Source organism: Charadrius vociferus, unplaced genomic scaffold (genome assembly GCF_000708025.1).
Source record: "Charadrius vociferus isolate BGI_N301 unplaced genomic scaffold, ASM70802v2 scaffold309, whole genome shotgun sequence".
NCBI lineage: Eukaryota > Metazoa > Chordata > Aves > Charadriiformes > Charadriidae > Charadrius > Charadrius vociferus.
In genome coordinates, this window is record NW_009661370.1 from 2994321 (window position 1) to 3016360 (window position 22040).

At 37.7% G+C, this 22040-nt stretch overlaps 1 protein-coding gene across 1 annotated transcript in view; it reads right to left on the minus strand.

The window, feature by feature from the left end:
* AKT3 (v-akt murine thymoma viral oncogene homolog 3) overlaps positions 1-22040 on the minus strand; it is a 143070-nt gene that overhangs the window by 35847 nt on the left and 85183 nt on the right. Inside the window, exons 5-9 of the mRNA XM_009893644.1 lie at positions 15488-15619; positions 11885-11950; positions 10203-10271; positions 2428-2550; positions 272-400 (exon numbers count right to left, since the gene is read on the minus strand). Coding sequence (XP_009891946.1) covers positions 272-400; positions 2428-2550; positions 10203-10271; positions 11885-11950; positions 15488-15619 — 519 coding nt within the window. The remainder of the gene's footprint in view (positions 1-271; positions 401-2427; positions 2551-10202; positions 10272-11884; positions 11951-15487; positions 15620-22040) is intronic.

Below are 22040 nucleotides of genomic sequence, written 5' to 3' on the forward strand. Positions count from 1 at the left end.
TGAAGAAATCATTGGAAGATAAAAACTTTAACAGAGGAAGGCAAACACAAGAAGGAAAATGCATGTTAGAGGCCTTTTTAAACACTAAGCAGCACAGCATCAATATACATACAATCACCACAAAGAATAGTAGCACATACAATCCTGAATAACAACTGCATAGTATTAATCGGGCAGACTGTCAGTTCTTTACTACAACAAAGTTTTCAGCATACAATAAAATTAAATAGAAAATAAACACCTTGTTACAAGAATATATCCTAAATCATACCTCGGGTGCCAGGTATTCTGGAGTACCACAGAATGTTTTCATAGTCGCTGCGTCTGTGATTCCTTCTTTGCAAAGTCCAAAATCTGTAATTTTTATGTGTCCATCTTTATCCAACATGAGATTTTCTAACTGCATGTTCGAGAAAAAAAAAAAATGTTCCCTTAGTATTTCTTAACAGGACAGGCTGACGCTTTACAACAATTTTGTAAAAAAGATACAGTTATTGCTTGCAATAGAATGTAATTAGTTTGCCATTTAAAAAAAATACAGCATCTATTATATTACAGCATTTAACAATGTTTACTGTTATACAATTTCAATAATTTTTTAATACTTTAACACAATTTACAATAGTAAATCCCAGGTCAATCAAAGCATGACCTTTCATTCTGAAGTTTTACAAGTTTGGTGCATCTGCCATAGAGAGAAAGAAAAATAATTTTCTAAATATTCTCAAGATGTAATCAAGTAATCCAAGGTTACAATCATGGCTGCCACTTGGTAAGACTTCACAGGTTTCCTTTGCTGTTCCATGACCTTCATTTATCAAGATGCATTTTACTCACTATAGTGTCATGAAAGAGTATATATTAATAAATCCTTAAAATATCTGCATCTTCCAGAACCTTTTTAATAACAGACAAAAGAGAGGCTACTGACAAAAACAAAACCCTGAGGTAAATTCCTCCTTGTATACTTGCAAAGGACGCTGTTCTTGAATTGCGTATGTGTACCTCTGCATGCTTTGCATTGCATTTTAAATACATGATTCTTGCTTTGAAATATGAAAACTGAACACAGCTTGTTATGAAGTATTTAAAGAACAGGAATGAGAACTACTGCCGTATTTACTGTGGACTATCTGAAAAGCACGGCTAACATCACTTTCCGAAAAGCTTCTTATTAGCAACACTTTAAATACAGATAGAACTAAAAACGAGTGAAACATACTTCTCAACAACTTCTCTCAACAGAAAAGGGTGGGTTTTTTTCAAATTATAAGGTGTGTAGTGAAAATACCAACAAAGAACAACCACGGCCCTGTCATCCTAAGTCTGCAAAAAGCCTGAAATACAATTCAAAGGTATATATTTCCTGTTGAGTCTAACAGTGTCATACAAAGAAGATGCAAAGCAGATGACACCAGCAATACAAGATTAATGGCATCAAATTTCTCCTTCCTTATTATTTAGAGTTTAAATTGAAAATCATGACCTACCATTCCCTGCCTAGAAAATTCCATAGTTTTCCAAGACGTCACAGCATTTCATGTTATTACAACAGATTCTGCTACAAACAGGTAACCCAGTATTTTGTTTCTGTCTGCCTCCCTGAGCAGAACTTGCCTACCACTGCCTCCCTCTCCTCAGCTCCTGCACAAAGGAGTCCACGTATAAGCTCCACCAGCGCACATTAAAGCACAATTTCCCATACCAGAAATTAAAGGCTTGTGACAGAAATAAAATAGTCTCTTCCTGGAATTTAGAGGTTCTTCCCACATAAGTTAGAAAATGTTCCCATTGAAAGAAGAGGTTATTTTCCATAGAACATGGTCATACTGTGTCATAGAGTACCTGGAGCTTCAGGCAACAGAGGATACGCAACTGCATACGCAGGCAAATCTAAGACAAACTACATTCCAGTATTATGAATCTTTCCCAAGATACAAAAGACAAAATAATTTTTAAATTAAGGCTGAAATTCTTTTCCTATTGAAGTATTCTGAACTGTTTTAAATGCTTTCAAATCATACAAGAACATAACTCTTTGGTGAGATAAACAGAATGCAGTCACATTGCCCCAATTCCCCGTTTCCCTTGTTTGAGGACATTGAGAATTATATTTGAGATTTGTGTTGAAATCCAAGTTAAGTTCTAAGTAACACGGAAAAAAAAGGATCAGAAGTTTAAATCTCCTTCAAGTGGTATCACCAAGGTATGCTGATTCTTTTTTTAATCAAGTTAGTCATGTAATGTACCCAGCTATAGATTACTATATCAAATGGCTTCCTTCAGCATATACAGAACTTTTAACTGAACACAGACTTTTTTTCCCCCATTAACTCTGAATAGTGCAACTTTATAATTACTTTGTGTTTGTCCCAATAGTCTCTGCAAAAACAAAAATTTGATTACTTTTTTTTTTTCTTTTTTTACCTTGAGATCACGGTACACAATCTTCCCAGAATGCAGATAGTCCAGGGCAGAGACAATTTCTGCACCATAGAAGCGTGTGCGGTCCTCTGAGAACACCCGCTCTCTCGACAAATGGAAAAACAGCTGCAGGGTAAACAGCAGGGACAGGATTGTAATAATTACTGATTTAGTGGGGGAAATTAACACAAACATAAAACACCTCTCATCACCATATTGTGATGATAGATAGTGTACTCTCAGTGGACACTCAGCACTCTTAGACAGCAGCTGGCTTATCTTTTCCAGGTTTCCAAAGGGAGAAAGCGAGCTGTTAAATCAGCGTTTTAATCAATATACCAATCTTGTTTAAGGCATTCTGCTTGCTACTCATTTAACCTTCAGTTACTGGGGGCGGGGAGGGGGGGATTATGCAGCAACATCATTCTCTACTTCTCCCTCCGCCACTTCCTCGGATTTTTATTTTAAGCCACTGAGAAATACCCAGATTCTGGATCCACCTTAAGTTTTTCAGTAATTTAGTAACTTCTCTTTGCACTGAAAAAAGTCTAGTTCTTCAGTAGACTTCAACTGAACAGGTGAATTGGCATTTTACAAAAACAGCACATTCACACTGCTAGCAATATTATGAGAAAAAGCAAAGCAGCAACTGCTTAGGGCATGTAAAAATGAATCTATGTACTTCGTGTATTTCTTTGCTACAAGAGAAACATATCTTTGGGGGTTTTGTCTCTTCTTTAATGCTTTATAAGTAACAGCACTTTGCAGACACTTTTTCAGCTGAAGTCTTTCAGTAAAAAATATTAGTCATTACATATGGCCAGTAACTTCAGCTGCTATGAAAAAGTGTAAGGTGGCGTTCTGTAAGGCTGTCAGCATCTCATTGGATAAAACATCACCCTCAGAACCTGGAAAAACACCTAAAAAACCAGAATTTGGCTGTGTAATGGAAATGCTTTCTGAAATGGTTAGTTTTATTTGCTGTGTTACAAAAGCTTGGGAAAGTCCTCAAACAAAGATTAGTGAGTATGTTTCGGTATTCTGCTTCAGACCAAAGGGTCTGCCTGCCTTACCCCTTCAAGTTACAATGTTTTTGCTTTTACCACAAGAGCTAAAAATCACCAAAACAGAAATACAGAACATGTGATCATTTATAAATTAAATACAGACAAGGAAATCCATAACAACAATGTGGTTTGTTTTTTTTTTTATTTTCACTGCTAAAAATATCAAGCAGGCGAGCATTCCGAAATGGCAAGGTAGGTTCCAAAAAAAAAAAAACAACCCAAAACCAACCAGCTGAAAAAATAGTAATGTGCTTAACCTGTCACTACCACATCCTACTTTACACCTGTAGGAAATCTAGACTGCTCCCACGGCACAGAACACTGTAAGAATTACTGCAGCTATTTTCAGTATGCGGACTTTTCAAAATGTAATCAAAAAAGTCAATCCTATAAATACCTAGAAGTCAACTTCTTTCCTGACAGTTGTACTTCAAAAAATGTTCATTATTTCTTCTGAACCTAAACAAACTTCCCACTAAACTGAACCTTTTGGCAGCATATATTTGTATAAGCAGAGACTTCACAGAAAACAGAAACTGCAGTATGATTTAAATGGATCTGCATTCCCCTTCCAATTTCTTTTTGAATTCTCAAGACACTCTCTACCAAAATGGAATACCGGCATGACACAGAGGACCATTATTTTGTAGGTATTTCAACTGCTCCTGCTGCTGTTTCCCTGTTTAAGAACCAGTCCCTGGTGGTGACATCAGCCCTCCCTGTAGTAACCTGCATCCTGTACTGAGAACTGCTTAATTGCCAACGTAAACAGAAGACCCATACAGACTAAGCAACTAAGTCTGCCTACATGAAGTGCCTCATATATTACAAAACCGGGAAAAGAATAAATATATTTCTCAATTTGTGGGGTCTTTTCCACATATTTTTGCAAGATTAAAACAGGAAACGAACACGGCTAACTAGATCTTCACCCAAATAAAACAAAATACAAAATCTGTGTAATTTATGCATTTATGTCTGCCTTGTGGTGTCTTTCATAACTAATGAGCTCATGTCACTAATTGTTAAAGAGTTTTCATTGTTTTGATGGACTCAAAGTAATTCAAAATTTAAGGCCAAGTTTTAGACCACTTTTTAATGTGTACAAATAGAAAACACATTCCAAAAATTTGTAATATAACCTCCAGTTAGCCCTACATTCAAATCTATGCAAAAGCACTGTTGCGATTTTCTGTATCAAAGAGACTAATCCAGTAGCTTAGATAATTCTAAAACCTCAGGATACTTGTCAGCAACAGATGTATTGGTTTCCGTAGAAAAGTCTTCCAGTTTGAATCTGAGAGTTGATAACCTCACAGATTAACGTAACAAAAACTTATTTTCTTTAGTATTTATTTCCAACAAAATATTCTTGATATTCTTTGAAATACTAACTTCAGAGTAAAATGACCACAAAGAAACAACTGACAACAGTTCTGTTTGCCAGAGTTCCCAAGTCAGTTTATTTTAATGTTATATATGACACTACAGTCACTCCTCATAAGCATTCTTCTCATTGTTACAGCACCAAGCAGAGTTGTCATCAAACCCTGCATGCTAGTTTTGAATGAAGAATGTACATTTAGACATAAAAATGCATGTTAAAAGTGAATTCATATACTCAGAGATACCATACAGATACTAAAGCAAACTTCAAAATTATAACAGAAAAATCTAATGCAGTGAGATTACAGCATTATTTTCAGCTGATTATGTAGCTGGTTCACTATTTTGGAATAATTATGCCACCAGGCTCTATTTACAGCTGTCAGAATATGAACATTAGACTGAGAGAAGGAAAAGAAGAAATCTGATGGAAGGTTATGAAAAAAGCTTTCAACATTTGCACTATTTATTGATTTACAGTTATTAAGTATGTGCTATAAAGTCATTGGAATTGCAATAGAAATAGCTTTGGCACAAAGAAAGCCATTTTGCACATAACATTTTTGATGGCATACATGAGAGTGCTATAGTTACAGTGAGGACTGAAGCTATAAATTTCCTGATATATCTTTATTTAAAACTGAACAACAATGTTGCCATGGGCTTTTTCCTAATAAAAAATTGCAATGGAAAAATTTAACAAACAAAACCAAAGATCAAACATAAAAGTAAATTCAACTGCAGATCCAAGCATGCCAAATAGATAAAAGACACAACCTTATATCAATCAATATGTTAAACTTCTACACACAATAGTGACCTATTCAGCATGTTGAAAGTTGTATGACTAGCTCTTGCTGTTGTGTATTGGGTTTGCTCAGCTCTTAAGTTAAACACATTTTATATTCGACTGTTGCTTTGACTCTTTTGCAAAGCCTTTGCACTAGCAGCCTTGAAATTTTGCATTACTTGTTTATTGTTTCAGACTTTATACCACTTCTAGGCACATTCTACACTCAAAGAAATATAGCAGCCTTATCTGGGACTACTGTCATTTTAGGCTAAGGAACATTCACTCATTTATTAGAGTTTAGGAAAACAATATGGGACACAATCAAGATAAAAATGGCAAAGCTTACAACAATATTCAGTTATTTTTCATTGTCTAGGTTGTAAATCCTCTGTCTTTTTTTCTAGACAGTAATAGCACTTGTTCAATTACAACAAAATATTTAAATCTCTCTTGCCTAATAAATTGAAGTAAGAACTGTGGAAAAAAATGCCAAGCAGAACAGAAATTCAGAATTCTGGTGTGGAGAAATGATGTGAACAAATTTTAGAGTCTAATTTTATTATACTGATAATTACCAATTAAGCTTGTTACAGAGTACGGAATTTGGAATCATCCTGCAAGTGCAAAGCAAGGAAGTTAATCAACTTATTAGTCAGCTGAATCAGTGTACTCGGCAGAGTAATATATGTAATAGATCTCATTCCTAAAGCTTTTCAACCTTTAAACTAAAATACTGGAAATAAGAAATGGGAAACATACAGTCCAAAAGTATTCCCCAACAACATAGAGCCAACAACAAGGCCAAGGGCAAGGTCCTACATCTGGGTCGGGGCAATCCCAAGCACAAATACAGGCTCCGTGGGGAATGGCTGAAGAGCAGCCCTGAGGAGAAGGACCTGGGTGTGCTGATTGACGAGAAGCTCAACATGAGCCAGCAACGTGTGATCACAGCCCAGAAGGCCATCCATATCCTGGGCTGCATCAAAAGAAGTGTGGCCAGCAGGTCAAAGGAGGTGATTCTGCCCCTCTGCTCCACTCTGGTGAGAGCCCACCCTCCAGACTCATCCAGCTCTGGAGTCCTCAACATAAGGACATGGACCTGCTGGAGTGTGTCCAGAGGAGAGCCACGAGGATGATCCGAGGGCTGAAGCACCTCTCCTATGAGGAGAGGCTGAGAGAGCTGGGGTTGTTCAGCCTGGAGAAGAGAAGGCTCCGGGGAGACCTTATTGCCGCCTTCCAGTACCTGAATGGGGCTACAGGAGAGCTGGGGAAGGACTTTTTACAAGGGCATGTAGTGATAGGACGAGGGGTAATGACTTCAAACTGGCTGAGGCTAGATTTAGAATAGATATTAGGAAGAAATTTTTCCACTCTGAGGGTGGTGAGACATTGGAACAAATTGCCCAGGGAAGTTGTGGAGGCCCCATCCCTGAAGTGTTCAAGGCCAGGCTGGATGGGGCTTTGAGCAACCTGGGCTAGTGGGAGGTGTCCCTGCCCATGGCAGGTGGGTTGGAACTAGATGATCTTTACAGTCCCTTCCAACCTAAACCATTCTATGATTTCAACTTGTGTTGTATTTTCAATATATGCAATTCTTTTTTCATTTGGTTAAAATAGCTCATTTTAAGCAATGGAGGAATGATACTAGATATTAAACATACTTAAGATCTCCATCTGAATAATTTGCTTGAAAAAATCCTCCAATGTTTTGCTTTAATATATTTAGCTACAGAATATGCTTTTTTTTATTTAAAGGAAGTCAAAAGAGAATTCAATACAGTAATATTTTGTACATTGTAAGAAAGCACACACATAAACCAGCAAAACTGATGCAGTTGCATTTTCATTATAACGTGTTCCCTTATTAACTGAGTCTAACTAATTTGAAGTTACATAGGCAAGGTAATGCAGAGACAAATTCCCACTATTCAGGTGGGATATTAAATTCAACATGGATCTAGATTTCTAACAGGTATAGAAAACTCTTGTTTTGATTCATTTTAACACAATTTCTTCTCCTCCAGAATGAAATTCAGTGACCCCTTCCTTGACTGTTTTCCTTCCTAACCACAGGAAGAAGAACTGAAGGCTCTTAGTACTGACTATGTTTTTTATTACTGTAGTAGGGCAGAAGCCTCAATTTTGGCATTTTCTTGCTTTCACCTGGGTGAGAGTCAAAAATACAAATTGCAAAAACTCCTTCACTCAGAGACTGTTTGGCTAGTGTGATCCTAAAAGACATAATCCATGAAAATTCCCAAGCAATTGACTCAGGCATAACTGTTTAACTAAAAAGAAATCTTTAATCTAAAGGAATTTTAAAGAGAAATACACTGAAGGTAGTACAGCTGTGGAGAGAATCTAAAGCAACATGGTACTGTTACAGTCAATTTCCCACTGGAAGGATATAATTAAAAGATGAGTCTTCAAGACCTTCAACAGTGAGAAACCATTGTAAGGAAATGAAACTTCCTTGGAACACAAAGAGAACAGTAGAGGAAAGCAGCAAAAGAAAAAAGTCTGTGTACCGTGCAGGAGATATGCTTACAAATGGCTAACATGCTGGCTAAACTTAGTGCAACTTAATTTTAGTAGTGCTGAGTTAATAACAAGGCTATTTTTACAAATATTTCTTAGCAGGCAGTGACTAAAGTCTGAAATTCACAGGAAAATTCAGTAAGATTCAAAATTTTCATCTTAAAAAGGACAGCTTGTCCAACTTACTATTCCAGATCTCTAGTCAAAGAGAAGTACATAAACAAATCAAGAGAGTTCCTTCAAAGAAAACTGCCTACTCTGAAAGGCCGTTATTTCCCACTGTGGCAAAAATTTACAGTTGGCTTCACTGAATTAGGGAACCATCAGAAAAGAACATGAGCAACATTGACAAACAAGAGCATCATAAGCGGAAAAAAGCGACCCACTTTTGGCAAAGTACACTGCAATCATTCAAATCCCAATAAGCAAAAGCAGGCTGCCACCAAGAAACCCACAACTCGAGTGTTTGCAGCAAAGATGTTGTCACAAAGGTGCACCACCCAATGCACAGGAATGCAAGATACAAGCCTGATCAAAACACAGTGTCAGAGTATCCTCAGCCCTAAGAAAGGAGTCAAAACCAAACATTCTCTGTTCTACATTCAAATAGGACAGAAAGGTATCTTCCAGAAAGATGAGTATCTAAATGATAGGCTGATGTTAAAAATGTATTTTCAAAGTGCATCCCCTGAGATTACAGAAATGCAATAAGGTCTTACACAGGTGAAACTAGGAAGAATTAGCTAGTTTACAAGGCACCATTTTAAAACTCATTGTAGATAGCACTGGCGCACTTGCTTAAAATTGGTGACATAAGTTCCATGTCAAATAAGCCAGCCGAGTGTCCAAGAGAAGGCCGTTATCCCAATACTGCCGAGGGAGATTTTTGTGTCTAGTTCAACTAGCCAAAATTGTTCAACACCTGTGATGTCCAGAACCGGGTTTATAGATACTGAGTTAAACAAGCCATCCTCCCTTATGAGAACCCTACAGTGCCATGTTTAGCCATGGCTGGTAGAGGACGGCCATGGACAAGTTAGGATGTAAACGGGCCTCAGACTGGGCCCAGAAATCACCAGAGGAATGGATACAAGACAGGCACTCTGGGGGCACTCAGGCATTAGGAGTATAGTTGAAGACAGTTTTATTGTAAGAGAACACAGCAAAAGGATAATGCAAAACACGGTATTACGCTACAACAATTCCTGAATGAAGAAACAGTTTTCTGATAGAAAAAGCTAGTGGAAACACATAGTCCTTTGACATTATTATGCAGCATATAGTAGACAAAATAAGGAAAAACCCCTAGTTCATTTTGTAAGGAGGTACAGTCTGAATAGCAAACAGCACCTAAAAGTTATCTAAAAGCCCTCTTCTTAGATTGCAATTCTCTTTAATTCCATTTGATGTGTATAGTTTTTGATACTCTGTTCTTCAGTAAACAGTTGGAGGACAGTAACGGCTTAAAGGCTAATAACACTGTAAGAAATTTAGCACTTAAGTTGAAACTTCCAGAGTACCCAGCAAGTGAAAGGGACAGAAGTAATAAAAAATATGAAAACTCTTTTCTCACAGGTATTTGCAAGGGTAATAGCAAAGAAGAGAGCACATATTTCACATTAGGACAAAAGCAAGACTAATCAACATTATTTTTGCTTGTTTGCACTAGATTATGACCATTTCATGCCAAAGCATGCTATAACATGCTTGAAGAAAAAATAATAAGCAAGCTATTTGTAACTATTTCTCTACCATGAAATTATTTTTCAAGATACAACAGTCTAATTTTTCAAGAATAGAAACATTTGACAGCATAGTTATAAAACATGTCTATATTTTTTTTTAAAAAAATCAAACAATTTCAAAATTTTCAAAAAAAAAAATCCTTCGAAGATACTAGAAAGCAAAAAAGGCAAGAAAAATTATATCCTTTAAAAAGTGTAATCCAGGAGAGCATTACCATTACAAGCCCAGAACATCTTTTTGAAACTTACCTCTCCTCCGTTAACATACTCCATCACAAAACACAAACGATCCTTTGTCTGGAAGGAATATTTCAAGGACTTGCAAAGAAAACAGCAAAACCAAAGCAATTATCATCTTGTATTAACCCAATTTCTTCAACTTAAACTGTAACAAAATTTAATTTTATCCTCTTACGCAGGCAATTCTGATTTGGTGAGAAATTTCAGAGTAATTAAAAGTATAACTTCCTATCTGGAGCTTGAGATGAACTAACACAAAAACCTTCATGTCTTCCCCCATCTCCGCCACATGGCCATTGATATGAAAACACTGTACTTATTATAACAAAATACTAAATATTTACTAGAATACTCAATTTTCTACTGCATTTCTTACTGCCACACACGGTACCAGCTATCCTCACTCATCATATTTTATGATGTCCACTTTCACAATGCCCACGAAGACAGAGGTTACCATATTCTTTTTAGTTTCTCCCAAATGAAATCTTAAAAGTGATCTTAACCTCCAGCCTGCTTCCATTTCCAAAGCAAGGATTCTCCAGTTTCACACACTATGCAATGTTAATAACACTGAGTGCCAATGAATATATTTATTTAAGTATCATTTTATAATTGTAAAAAACTTTATTATCTTAATTAAAATTTTTGACTTACAAATGTTGAATTGATTTTACTTGGAAAAATGATACCAAAGAAAATCTACAAATGCAGGCTTGGCCTTAAGGAAATGAAATGCAGTAGAACCTCATGTAACAAAATCCTAAGGAGACTCAAGTGACTTAAATAACACGTCTCCTTAAAATACTTGTAAGATACAACTGCAGTGACACTGTTGCACAATTTGATTGGAATTACACCTACTCCTGCTTACCTTTACACTCTAATTTAAGAAACTTTTGGTGATCTCATTTCTCTTGATTGAATTTCCAAGAATATGGCCAAGCAATGTAAATGCAATGCTCTGCTTTCTAAAGGGTTTGTTTATGATTTTCTAAATAGGAAAGCTTCCATGTTATACTTGGATATTTTAATACAAAAGAGAAACATTTTCCCTATGTTAAAATACAACATGTTAATTATCTTCTGAAATCAGTGAAAAGATTTTCTAATATATTCTCAAAGGAGAGGAATCAGATACTTCTACAGAACAAGGTCAGTTTTAAAATTAAAACTATTAATCATAATTTGTCACGAATATCAAAATTTTCATCTGTTTTTCAATATTATCCTTCTATTAAATATTAACCATATAAAGACAGAGATATGGAACTAGTGGGGTTTGAGTTTTGTTGCTCCATGGGCTACTTATGTTGACAAACAGTTATTTTTATCATTTTATTGAATTCTTAATTAAGTTTTCTTGGTAAAAATTACTTACTTGACACTATGTGAAATCAATACCTTTTATTAAAAAAGTGTTTATATACAAAAATTGCACAACAGTTAAATTCTACAATTAAATTTGTTTTCAGTGCAGTTAAGCTTTACAAAATCATTAGAAACTTTTATTTCCAAACTCTTAAATACATATTCTTATATAGTATACATAAGCACCAGATAGCTACTGATTATTTACAAATCATCATGAGAAAGACTTCAAAATGTGGTTTAAATTATGTTCATAATGGAATAGCCATCATGTTGAAAATTAGCAGGTAATGTACTTAAAACTAATTCCTTATACTTACTGTTAAAAAAGGGTGCCTGGTGTTTTTCAATACTCTGCTTTCCGTAAGCGTATGAGCCACTTCATCCTGAGAAATAAAGAGTAGAAAAAGTATGTCTGAATTAAGATATAAAATTCTTATTTAATTAATTATGAGGAAAAGGTCAGCACTTCCAAAAAGAGAAAGCTACAATACAGTTTTGGAAAATGAATGAACCTGAAAGAAACATGAAAAATAATTAATGTTTTTTGAGACAAGATTTTAAAGTAAATTTAAGTTTGGCAAAATACAATTTAACGTATTTTATTTGATTTCCTTTTTCTTATTTTCTTGCTTTAAAATGAAGTCTTTAACTTTATATCCAATGCAGGGAAGGAAGAAATGATAATATTGGATTTGATAGTTCAAAAATATAGTCATCACAACTTTGCAGTTCTGGCATGAATCATCTGAACAACATATCTACAGAGATTGAATCAATTTGCAAGAAACATACACAGGTAGTAACTGAGAGGAAGAGAGCAGTGGAAGAGGATAGTGGGAAGAGGGCTCGCCCTGCGCTACAATGGTGAGCAGCTCCTAAGGACTAGGGAGAAAAGTGGGGCATTTAAGAGGTTCACATTATGAATACGTGGCCATTTTACGCAATTCTGCATGTAATACATGCTGTGAATCCTCCCTCCCCAGCTGCCAGGGGCTGAGAGCCACTGGGCTGGTTTAGCCATTTTTTGTAGCGCTAAGCTACCACTGAGTATTACATTAAAGAGAATTGAAGACTAACTTAGTGTGACTCAAACTTCAACCATAATCCCGCAGAAGTAAACACACCTAGTCAGAGTATACTTTATTATTGCTACAAACAAAACCAATATAACATTATCATACTGCACATGCTTATCAGACTAAGCTCTGAAGATATTAAACTACAAAATAAACACAGATGTCAGGAGTTTTAAATTAGACTTTTTAAATTGTCAAAATAGGCAGTTAAACAACAACAACAGAGTTAGTGGTAATAAATTATGATGCCATTTAGCTGAATAGCAGTGCAACACTGAGTGTATACACTACAACCACATACTGGGGGAAAAAACCAAAAAACACTTCAAGGAGAAAAGCAAGCCTAAAGTTTTAATTATTTATTTATTTTTAAAGCTCGGTGGTTCACCAGATGTGGGGCATAAAAAGCTGGCAATGGACAGTTTTTCTAGCATTACCTCAGAATTTTGTAATACTGGTAGCATTGTATTCCCTGGTAAGTGCAATATTAATCTGTCATGAAAATTTAGGATCAACAGATCTAGGTTGAACTGGGCGTATGCTATACAGCCTTCTAGATACAGCTGTCAATGCACCACTTTTCTGTTTCATATTATCCCAACTGATACAGGTATGACCTTCTATAGCATATATCATATCACGTTATAGGCTGAGGTGGGACTGCAGAACTGTTCTACCTAGTGACTGTATCCTTAGCACTGACCTTGAGAGTTAAATGCGATTGATAAATCCCCATGACATACTTGCACGCTGACTGGGCTAGACAGCTAAGTGCAGGCTCAAGTCTGCTTTTGTTTTTAGTTTGGGGAGTAGTGGAAAAAATGGTATTTGGTGACTACAGGGAAGAAAACCATCATCACTTCACTTGTGAAGATCTAAGCATAGTCTATTTTTCATTATTTCATCAGTTTCTTAGCAATATACAACCATACTATGGAAAACTTCAAAACAAAATTCCAGCTCTGAGGAAGTCATATTTAAAAGACTGAGGTGCTCCCATTTTCATTATAGGATGAAAGGCATGTTTCCTCACATGCCTGATCTTCTTTTAGTCTACAAACAGGCAGAAAAACAGACCCTGGTCTGCTTCAGGGAGGTTCTGCTCAATCTATCACTGAGCTAGCCCTCTGTTTTCAGGTAAACAGATCAATGAACAGTTGCATCTCTATCTCTTCAAAATTTCTCTGGCTTTACACATGCTTCTATGAACAAGAATTTTCACTCAACAGAGAGAAACACAGTTATCTGAAATTCAGTTTTGACCCTTCTAAAAATTCAGTGATATTGTAGAAGCCAGCAAAGTATAAGGGAAAACCTTAAAATTCAAAAATGTGTTTTTTATTTTATCGATGTGAAGAAACAAGCTGAAATGCTCTGAAAGCTGGAAGGGTATAAAAAAGCAGCAGCAGAACAGGAACTCATAGCAGTTGGACATAAGACTCCTCTGAGGACCCCCTGGGTGCCACAGGTGAGCAGAGCACTGAGGAAGGATGTCAGGCTGGAGACTGGGCCACAGCATGCAGCAACCAGAGAGACTCTGAGACCCACGGTGCAACCCACAGACATTGCTGCCATTTATAATGTCTTACATGGAGGGCCACTGAGATGCTCCTTCCCACTCAGCATCAGGAGAACGCAGCAGCAATACCCTCTTTTCTTTCTGTATCTCCTGATTATGAAGAAGAAAAGCGCACTCTCTGTTGCTGTTAGTCCAAATCATGCCAACCAGCCTGCCAGTGCACACAAGACAGCTGCTAAGGGCACGCAGAACATACAGGTCAGTCTCTTCTCTGCTGAAGACAAATTTAAGTCTCTCCCCCTGCACCAGGGCTGGTTTTAACGAAACTCAAGGAAATGTAACTGGTTTTGAGGCTTCTAGTCCTCTACCAAATTTAATCGAAACTGGTCAACACATTCAAAAGTTATTAGAAAGTGAGTGACAGGCAGGCAAACAAACATACAGATAGACTGCAAAACTCTCTAAGCCCTGTTTTCATAGGCCACTAGGAAAATCGGAAAAATCTGAAGGATATTTTAAAATACAATATATGTAAACGACAGTAGTTCCCATCCACATTCAGTTTTCACAAATACTGGTATTGTTAGCCTCAAGCATTCAGAATTCTCAGTGAGATCCACGTCCCTCAAAAACCTCCTTACTTAATAATTGGGATTATTTTTAATTGCATCTCATGGTGCTAAGAGCATGTAGGTTTCTTGATCTCAACTTGTTCTGTGCAAGTGGGGTTCAGAACTTTAGAATTGCTAGAGACAAAGCTCAGAGTATATGATCTTTCAGTTTAAACTTAGTAAAATTATGACCAAGTAGCACTAAACTAACCAAGTTTAAGTGAATGGACAATGCCAGTTTAAACCACTTCTTCAGACATCAGCTTCAGACTTTTCTTGTTCCTCAAAAACTGAAAAAATGAAATTGTTAGTCCCATGCACAGCCATCTTATCTAACATATCAGGAACAGAGCACAGACCCATTAAATTAATTGCATTTATCTGAATAAACCTGCAGTTGACTTAGACAAATTTTTGAAGTATGTAATATACCCTGCAATGCCTTTTTCTTTTTTTAAACTTGGATTGCACTATCTTCCTACCCAGTGAACTCTCTCAATGCTTTAGCACACTCTAGATCATAAGATACTGGAAAAAGGTATGCAAAATGGGTACATGTACTTTTTTTGTACTCTTGTTTTCTGAAGATACACACACTTTCTGTCAAACCCAGTTACCATCAAAAATCAAATGCACCTTATGTATTAGATATTGATTACTCCATTAAAAAAAAAAAAAAACACCACCCAATATTAAAACTATAACTTTCCTTACCTTTGCAATAATGACTTCTTTTTTCAAAATCTTCATAGCATAGTATTTCCCACTAGCCTTCTCTCGGACCAGGATAACTTTGCCAAACGTGCCTTTGCCCAGTAGTTTTAAATAGTCAAAATCATTCATTGTCTATAAGAAGCAAAGAATAAGGATGAGCAAGACTTATGCTATCCAGTTCCAATATGCACACCAGTGTGTTCGCATATAACCAAATGCTGTTACCAATACAATAAGAACAGTCTACAAAAATAGGTACACTTCTATGATTAAGTTCATAATAGTTAACTGTATCCTTAAACCACTAGGATATATTGTTCGATACTATTGTTATAGTTCTCTAAAGTCCAGCACTGCACAGTATACTACACACACCCTTATTTTTACAAAGCACACACAGAACAAAGTTTTAGCCTATACCAGCATTTCATGAATGTTGCATATCTAAGAAAGCTCATCAACGCGTGTATTACCAGGGACACAAGACCATGGCATATCAGCAGGTTTTGTGTAACACCAACCCCTGCACTGATGTCTTTTTTGAAACATACATGATCCTCACTGCAATATTACACCAGTAAGACTCTACAGCAGTCTTTGTATTAGAGGTGGACTTTTACAATTTTGAATACAGATTACAATTACATATTTTTTACATTAATCAATCTTGGTCTGAAAAGGAAGAGGTAGCGAGTTTTCCTCTTTCATGTGACTCAATTATAGTGACTGTCCAAGCATCTACTATCACCCTAGGTTTGCAGGCTAAACGTAGTACATCCAAGAGCTCATTCCGCCAACAGACAACTTTAGTCCAGTAGGTTTATCAGCTGAACTGGAGTGTCACACACCATAAGAATATGACCAGATGATCTCAGATCCCAAAGCAGTTTAGCTACTTTAATGAGCACAAAGCTTGAGTCAATAATCATCTTAGTTCTGCAAGTTCGTTTCACAGCCAGTTCAGAGGCATCAGCCCTATGGTTTATGCATTAGATGCAAATATGAGGATGTAGAAAACACAGCACAATACTGAGAATGCAGCGACTGCACAGGGTCGCCTTGGATTGACAGTAGGGTTTCTTTGGCCAACTCAGACCAATCATTGGCTTCCACTGTGTGTTTCCACAGCACATCTTTCAGCACACTGTGTTACTGGCTTGGGTGCAGCACCACGTAACCACACACAGACTGTTAAGGCACCCAGGAACCTTGAGGAAGCAGTTAAAACCTCTGAAAGACAATACACTCACCTATTGCTATAGTACTGTCCTGCAATATCAGTAACCTTCCTTTCTTAGTGAATGATACCTCAAAACATTTATAAAGAGTAATTATACCCCGTCTCAGTTTTGCTAAATGCTGCCATGTGTGAGGAAAATAAAAGACTGTGGCTTATCTTTTGTCTTCCTAGTGTCTCTTTTTATCACTAGTCGCAGTCTCAGGGACTTCTCTTGAATACTGATACTTATGTCTTCCACAATGGAATAAGTACTTTCCTTATTCCTACCAGAAACACCTCTAACAGTGCTTACGTATCTCACACACATTCCAAGTGTAGAGCTATTGGGCATATCCCCTGGTGTGCAATCACAAATAGTGGCAGGGGTAAAATTTCCTTCTGAAATGATTTATTCCTTTAAGCTTAAGTGCATGATACTATTACTGTGGATCTGAAGTTGCAGTCAACAAACTGTGAAAATAATCTATGCAATTGCTCACTCAGACTCAGTTTGAAATCTGCTTACTTAAGGGGTAGAATTGAACTTCCATCAACTACATCAATACTGTAATTCCTTAGCTTTTAAGTGTTCAACCTGCAACTTAAAAGCTGCAAAAAGGTTTCCAACAGACTATTTCAGGTAACATCTGGATGGTTGGATTCTTTGCTCACACGTAAACATATTTAAACATTTGCACTGATAGATCTTGTTTTGCTGCCAAAACCACCGCACATCAGGAAGAACAAAGCTGCATTTAGCCCAGTAAGAAATACAAGTAACAGAGATTTCAAAGCCTCACTATACTTTTTACCTAAAAAAATCCACACAAGTGAGTTCAAAGTTAAAGTTTATGACAAAGCCTTAAATGGTCAACTTTTGCAAAAAATAGCATAATGTGTTATAACTACTGATGCGTGACATAGTATGTAAAGTTGTGATCCAAATACTACATGGCTACTAGTAATGAATCAACTAAAGGTAAGAATTCTCAAATATCACAGCCAGTACTTCGGAAAGTCAGATTATCTACTTTGATAGCTCTACAATAACCATCAAGCAAAACCAAACGCCTTTGTGCTAAAGCAGTGAAAATTGACAAAAACACATGAAAAAGTCTTCACCAGTGAGTGTGCTAGCCACACCGCCCAAGTCGCAGAAGGCAAAGGCAGAGACTGGAAGAATAAAAAACCACCCACCACAGGAGAAGACCGGGTCTCAGACCATCTAAAGAACCTGAAGGTACGCACATCCATGGGACCTGACGAGCTGCATCCATGGGTCCTGAGGGAACTGGCAGATGAAGTTGCCAAGCCACTATCCGTCATATCTGAGAAGTTGTGGCAGTCTGGTGAAGTTCCCACTGATGGGAAAAGGGGAAACATAACCTCCATTCTTAAAAAGGGAAAAAAGGAAGACCCAGGGAACTACAGGCCAGCCAGCCTCATCTCTGCCTGGCAATATCATGAAGCAGATCCTCCTGTTAACTACACTAAGGCACACAGAAAATAAGGAGGTGATTGGTGACGGCCAGCATGGTTTCACTAAGGATGAATCCTGCCTCACAAATTTGGTGGCCTTCAATGGGATTACAGCTTTGGTGGATGTGGGAACTGCAACAGACATCATGCACCTGGACTTATGCAAAGCATTTGACACTGTCCCGCAGTGTCATCCTGATCTCCTGATCTCTAAATTGGAGAGACATGGATTTGATGGATGGACCACTCGGTGGATAAGGAACTGGCTGGATGGTCGCACTCATAGCCTTGCAGTCAACGGCTCCACATCCAAGTAGAGACCAGCAATAAGTGGAGTCCCTTAGGGGTTGCTAGTTGGACCGGTGCTGTTTAACATTTTTATCGGCAATACGGTTGTTGGGATTGAGTGCACCCTCAGTAAGTTTTCTGACACCACCAAGCTGTGTGGAGTGCCCAACACGCTGCAGGGAAGAGATGCTATCCAGAGGAAATTGAACAGGCTTGAGAAATGGGCCTGTGCGAACCTCAGTAAGTTCAACAAGGCCAAGTGCAAGGTCCTGCACATGGGTCGGGGCAATCCCAAGTACAAACACAGGCTGGGCGGAGAATGGATCAAGAGCACCCTGAGAAAAAGGACTTGGGGGTGTTGGTGGATGAGAAGCTCAACATGAGGTGGCGATGTGCACTTGCAGCCCAGAAGGCCAACCCCATCCTGGGCTGCATCAAAAGAAACAGGACCAGCAGGTCGAGGGAGGCGATTCTGCCCCTCTACTCCACTCTGGTGAGACCCCACCTGGACTACTGTGTCCAGCTCTGGAGCCCTCAACATAAGAAGGACATGGACCTGTTGGAGCGAGTCCAGAGAAGGGCCACAAAGATGATCTGAGGGCTGGAGCACCTCTCCTATGAAAACAGGCTGAGACAGTTGGGGTTGTTCAGCCTGGAGAAGAGAAGGCTCCGAGGAGACCTTATAGCATCCTTCCAGTATCTAAAAGGGGCCTACAGAAAAGATTGGGAGGGACTCTTTATCCAGGAGTATAGTGATAGGACAAGGGGTAATGGATTTAAACTGGATGAGGATAGATTTAGATTAGATATAAGGAAGAAATTTTTCACTCTGAGGGTGGTGAGACATTGGAACAAATTGCCCAGGGAAGTTGTGGAGGCCCCATCCCTGAAGTGTTCAAGGCCAGGCTGGATGGGGCTTTGAGCAATCTGGTGTAGTGGGAGGTGTCCCTGCCCAGGCAGGTGGTTTGGAACTAGATGATCTTTAAGGTCCCTTCCAACCCAAACAATTCCATGATTCTATGAAAAATCAAAAATGCATTCAAAACAGAATTCAAGCAGGAGATAAGTAATTTAGGGCAGAATCCTTCAGCTATAAGCTATCACATTCCCTGACAAAGAATGGCCAACAGCTTTATTCATAAAGAATATTGAATTGTTGACCATAACAACTTATCACTTCTAGCAGTCAAAAATTTATGGGATCACAAGCAGCCTCAAAGGGGTAACTTTTTCCCATACTTCCAACCTTCTTTGAGAAGCTGGATTTAGAGAGGGACCACCAGAGTCTAAATAAAACCAGCTCAGAAAAGCAGCCCTTCACCCGCACACAGGAGGATGATCTTGGCATGACTGATCACAGACATGGGTTTGATGCGAAAGGTAGCAACCCAGTCAAATCGAAAGACTCATTTGCCCAAAATTTGCTTACATAATGTTCATCACAGCAGTCATGAATCTAGCTGCAAGCTCCCTGAAAACAAGTTAAAAAATATATGTATATTTATAAGAGGAAGGTAATAGCTTTGCAAGATTTTGAGCCGTGGCTTAACAGCAGGTTACGGTGGTAGTGGTAGTTCCAAGAATAAAGTCTCCTGATGCTCTCATTCTTTAGAAATTCAGCAGAAGGCTTAGAGATGATACGCAGTGCAGGGTGACTAAAAAAGTCTGCCAAAGAACACAAGACCTTGGGAGATAAAAACACAGATGCCATAGCTAAGGGTGTACTGAAAACTGGTGGAAAAATGGGAATCCTTCCTAAACCTGAGGGATGTTGGTAAGCAAGTTTGCAGGCTCCCATAAGATTGGATTCTTTCTCCTTGATGATTTTCCCATCTTCTTCATTCCTACCGAGCTCTGAGGATGAAGTCTTTTTACTCATTACATTTCTTTTTGGGTTCCTCTGAAAAATCTGTTCTTTACTCAGTCTGCATCCTGCAAAACAAACTTGTAAACAAAGTAAAAGCAGTGAAGCTACAGGAAACTGCACTAACCAAAGAACTGTATGATGCTCAGCCTCCTGTAAAGCCTATTTACTCCCCTATGGATGATCTGTTCAAGAGACTACACCCTACTACAGGTGTTGAAAATTCCTATCAAGGAACTAATTTTTAAAAATTCCTGATAATATCACTTGGAGTTTTCATCTGACTTCATCGGGAAGAAAGTCTACTTACAAGGAATAATACAGTAAGAAATAAAAGCAGTTTGCTAAGAATTTTGAGTGCTCCAAAATTTACTGATGCTATTAGCGTAAAACTTGAGTAGCACACTGATACCATTTGAAAAAAAAAAAAACCAAATGCTTTTGGTTCTTCTAGCTAATCTGGCCAGGGACACTGCTGTCGTGCATGTTCAAATCAAGTCCCACATCCTAAAGACTGTTTTCTTCTTAAACCGTTTGCTACCTTTTTAGAGAACAACAGGCCCACTCCTCTCTGTCTTGTTTCTTAATCTGATTATGCTCCTCTACTCATATGTATACCATCTGGTGCATGCACAAGCAAAATTCACTGGGCTTAGATGTAAAATCAGGTGACAAAACAAGCTTGTAGGACACATTGTGCAAAAAAAAAACTGAAATGAAAAGAAATGCAATACCCAAAAAAAGCAATAAAAATGCATTAAGTTGTTATAACTGAAATGGTTCTGATTATATTAACAACTACAAAAGCTTTAACAGAAGCTTTTCAGAAACATTTCTAAAAAACAGAAACAGTTCTAAAAAATATATTTATCCCAATTTCAATTAAGAACGAGGGAGTGACAACTCCCCATCATGATGGTCACTTAATATTTTTGGTTCCAAAAACTTCTGAGAACGTTTCGCTAAAGTCTTCCAACAGTAGAAATCTGTAGTGGGATTTTGAGTTTTGGTAAAAAAATACCCTTGCTGTCATCAGTATGTTCTTCACTGGCTACAAAAACTCCATTCCGCTCTATTATTAGGAGTCGAATATCACCATTTTTCATTTCACCTTTGTTTTGTAGAGTTTGCTTTTGGCTTGTTGACAAAGCTGTTAAATATTCTGCAGCACTGCACATGCACTGTCCCAGCACCTTATTTCAGCATTCCTTAAAGCATAAGCAGCAAGACAGAAACAAAACTGATCTTCCTCCTCCTCCTGTTCCCACAACCCCTTTTGTTGTATGGGAAAATGGACTGCACTGTGAACAAGGAAAGCATACATTCCAGATAAACTACTTATATTGGACAGCATTAATTTTGACACCTTGAAAACGCTTTTTATGCAGTGGTTTTGCACTGCACTAAGAGGATACACAGGCTTGGAATAGCGCTCAGATTTTTAGTAGAGCAAACCCAAATCCGTTCCACATAATCGCACTGCCTCTCAGAAAGGCTGACACATCTCGAATGCTGCCTCTGTCTTGCTGTCACTTATCATATTTTACCCTGGAGCACAATCATTAAACATCTATGCCACAAGGCTAAAAGTTCAATGTCAACCTGACAATGTATGATGAGAGTATTGTTACAGCTGTATATAATTAGTTTTTACCTTCTATAGTGGAAAAAAATTAGAAAATTGCTTACAATGAAACAACATG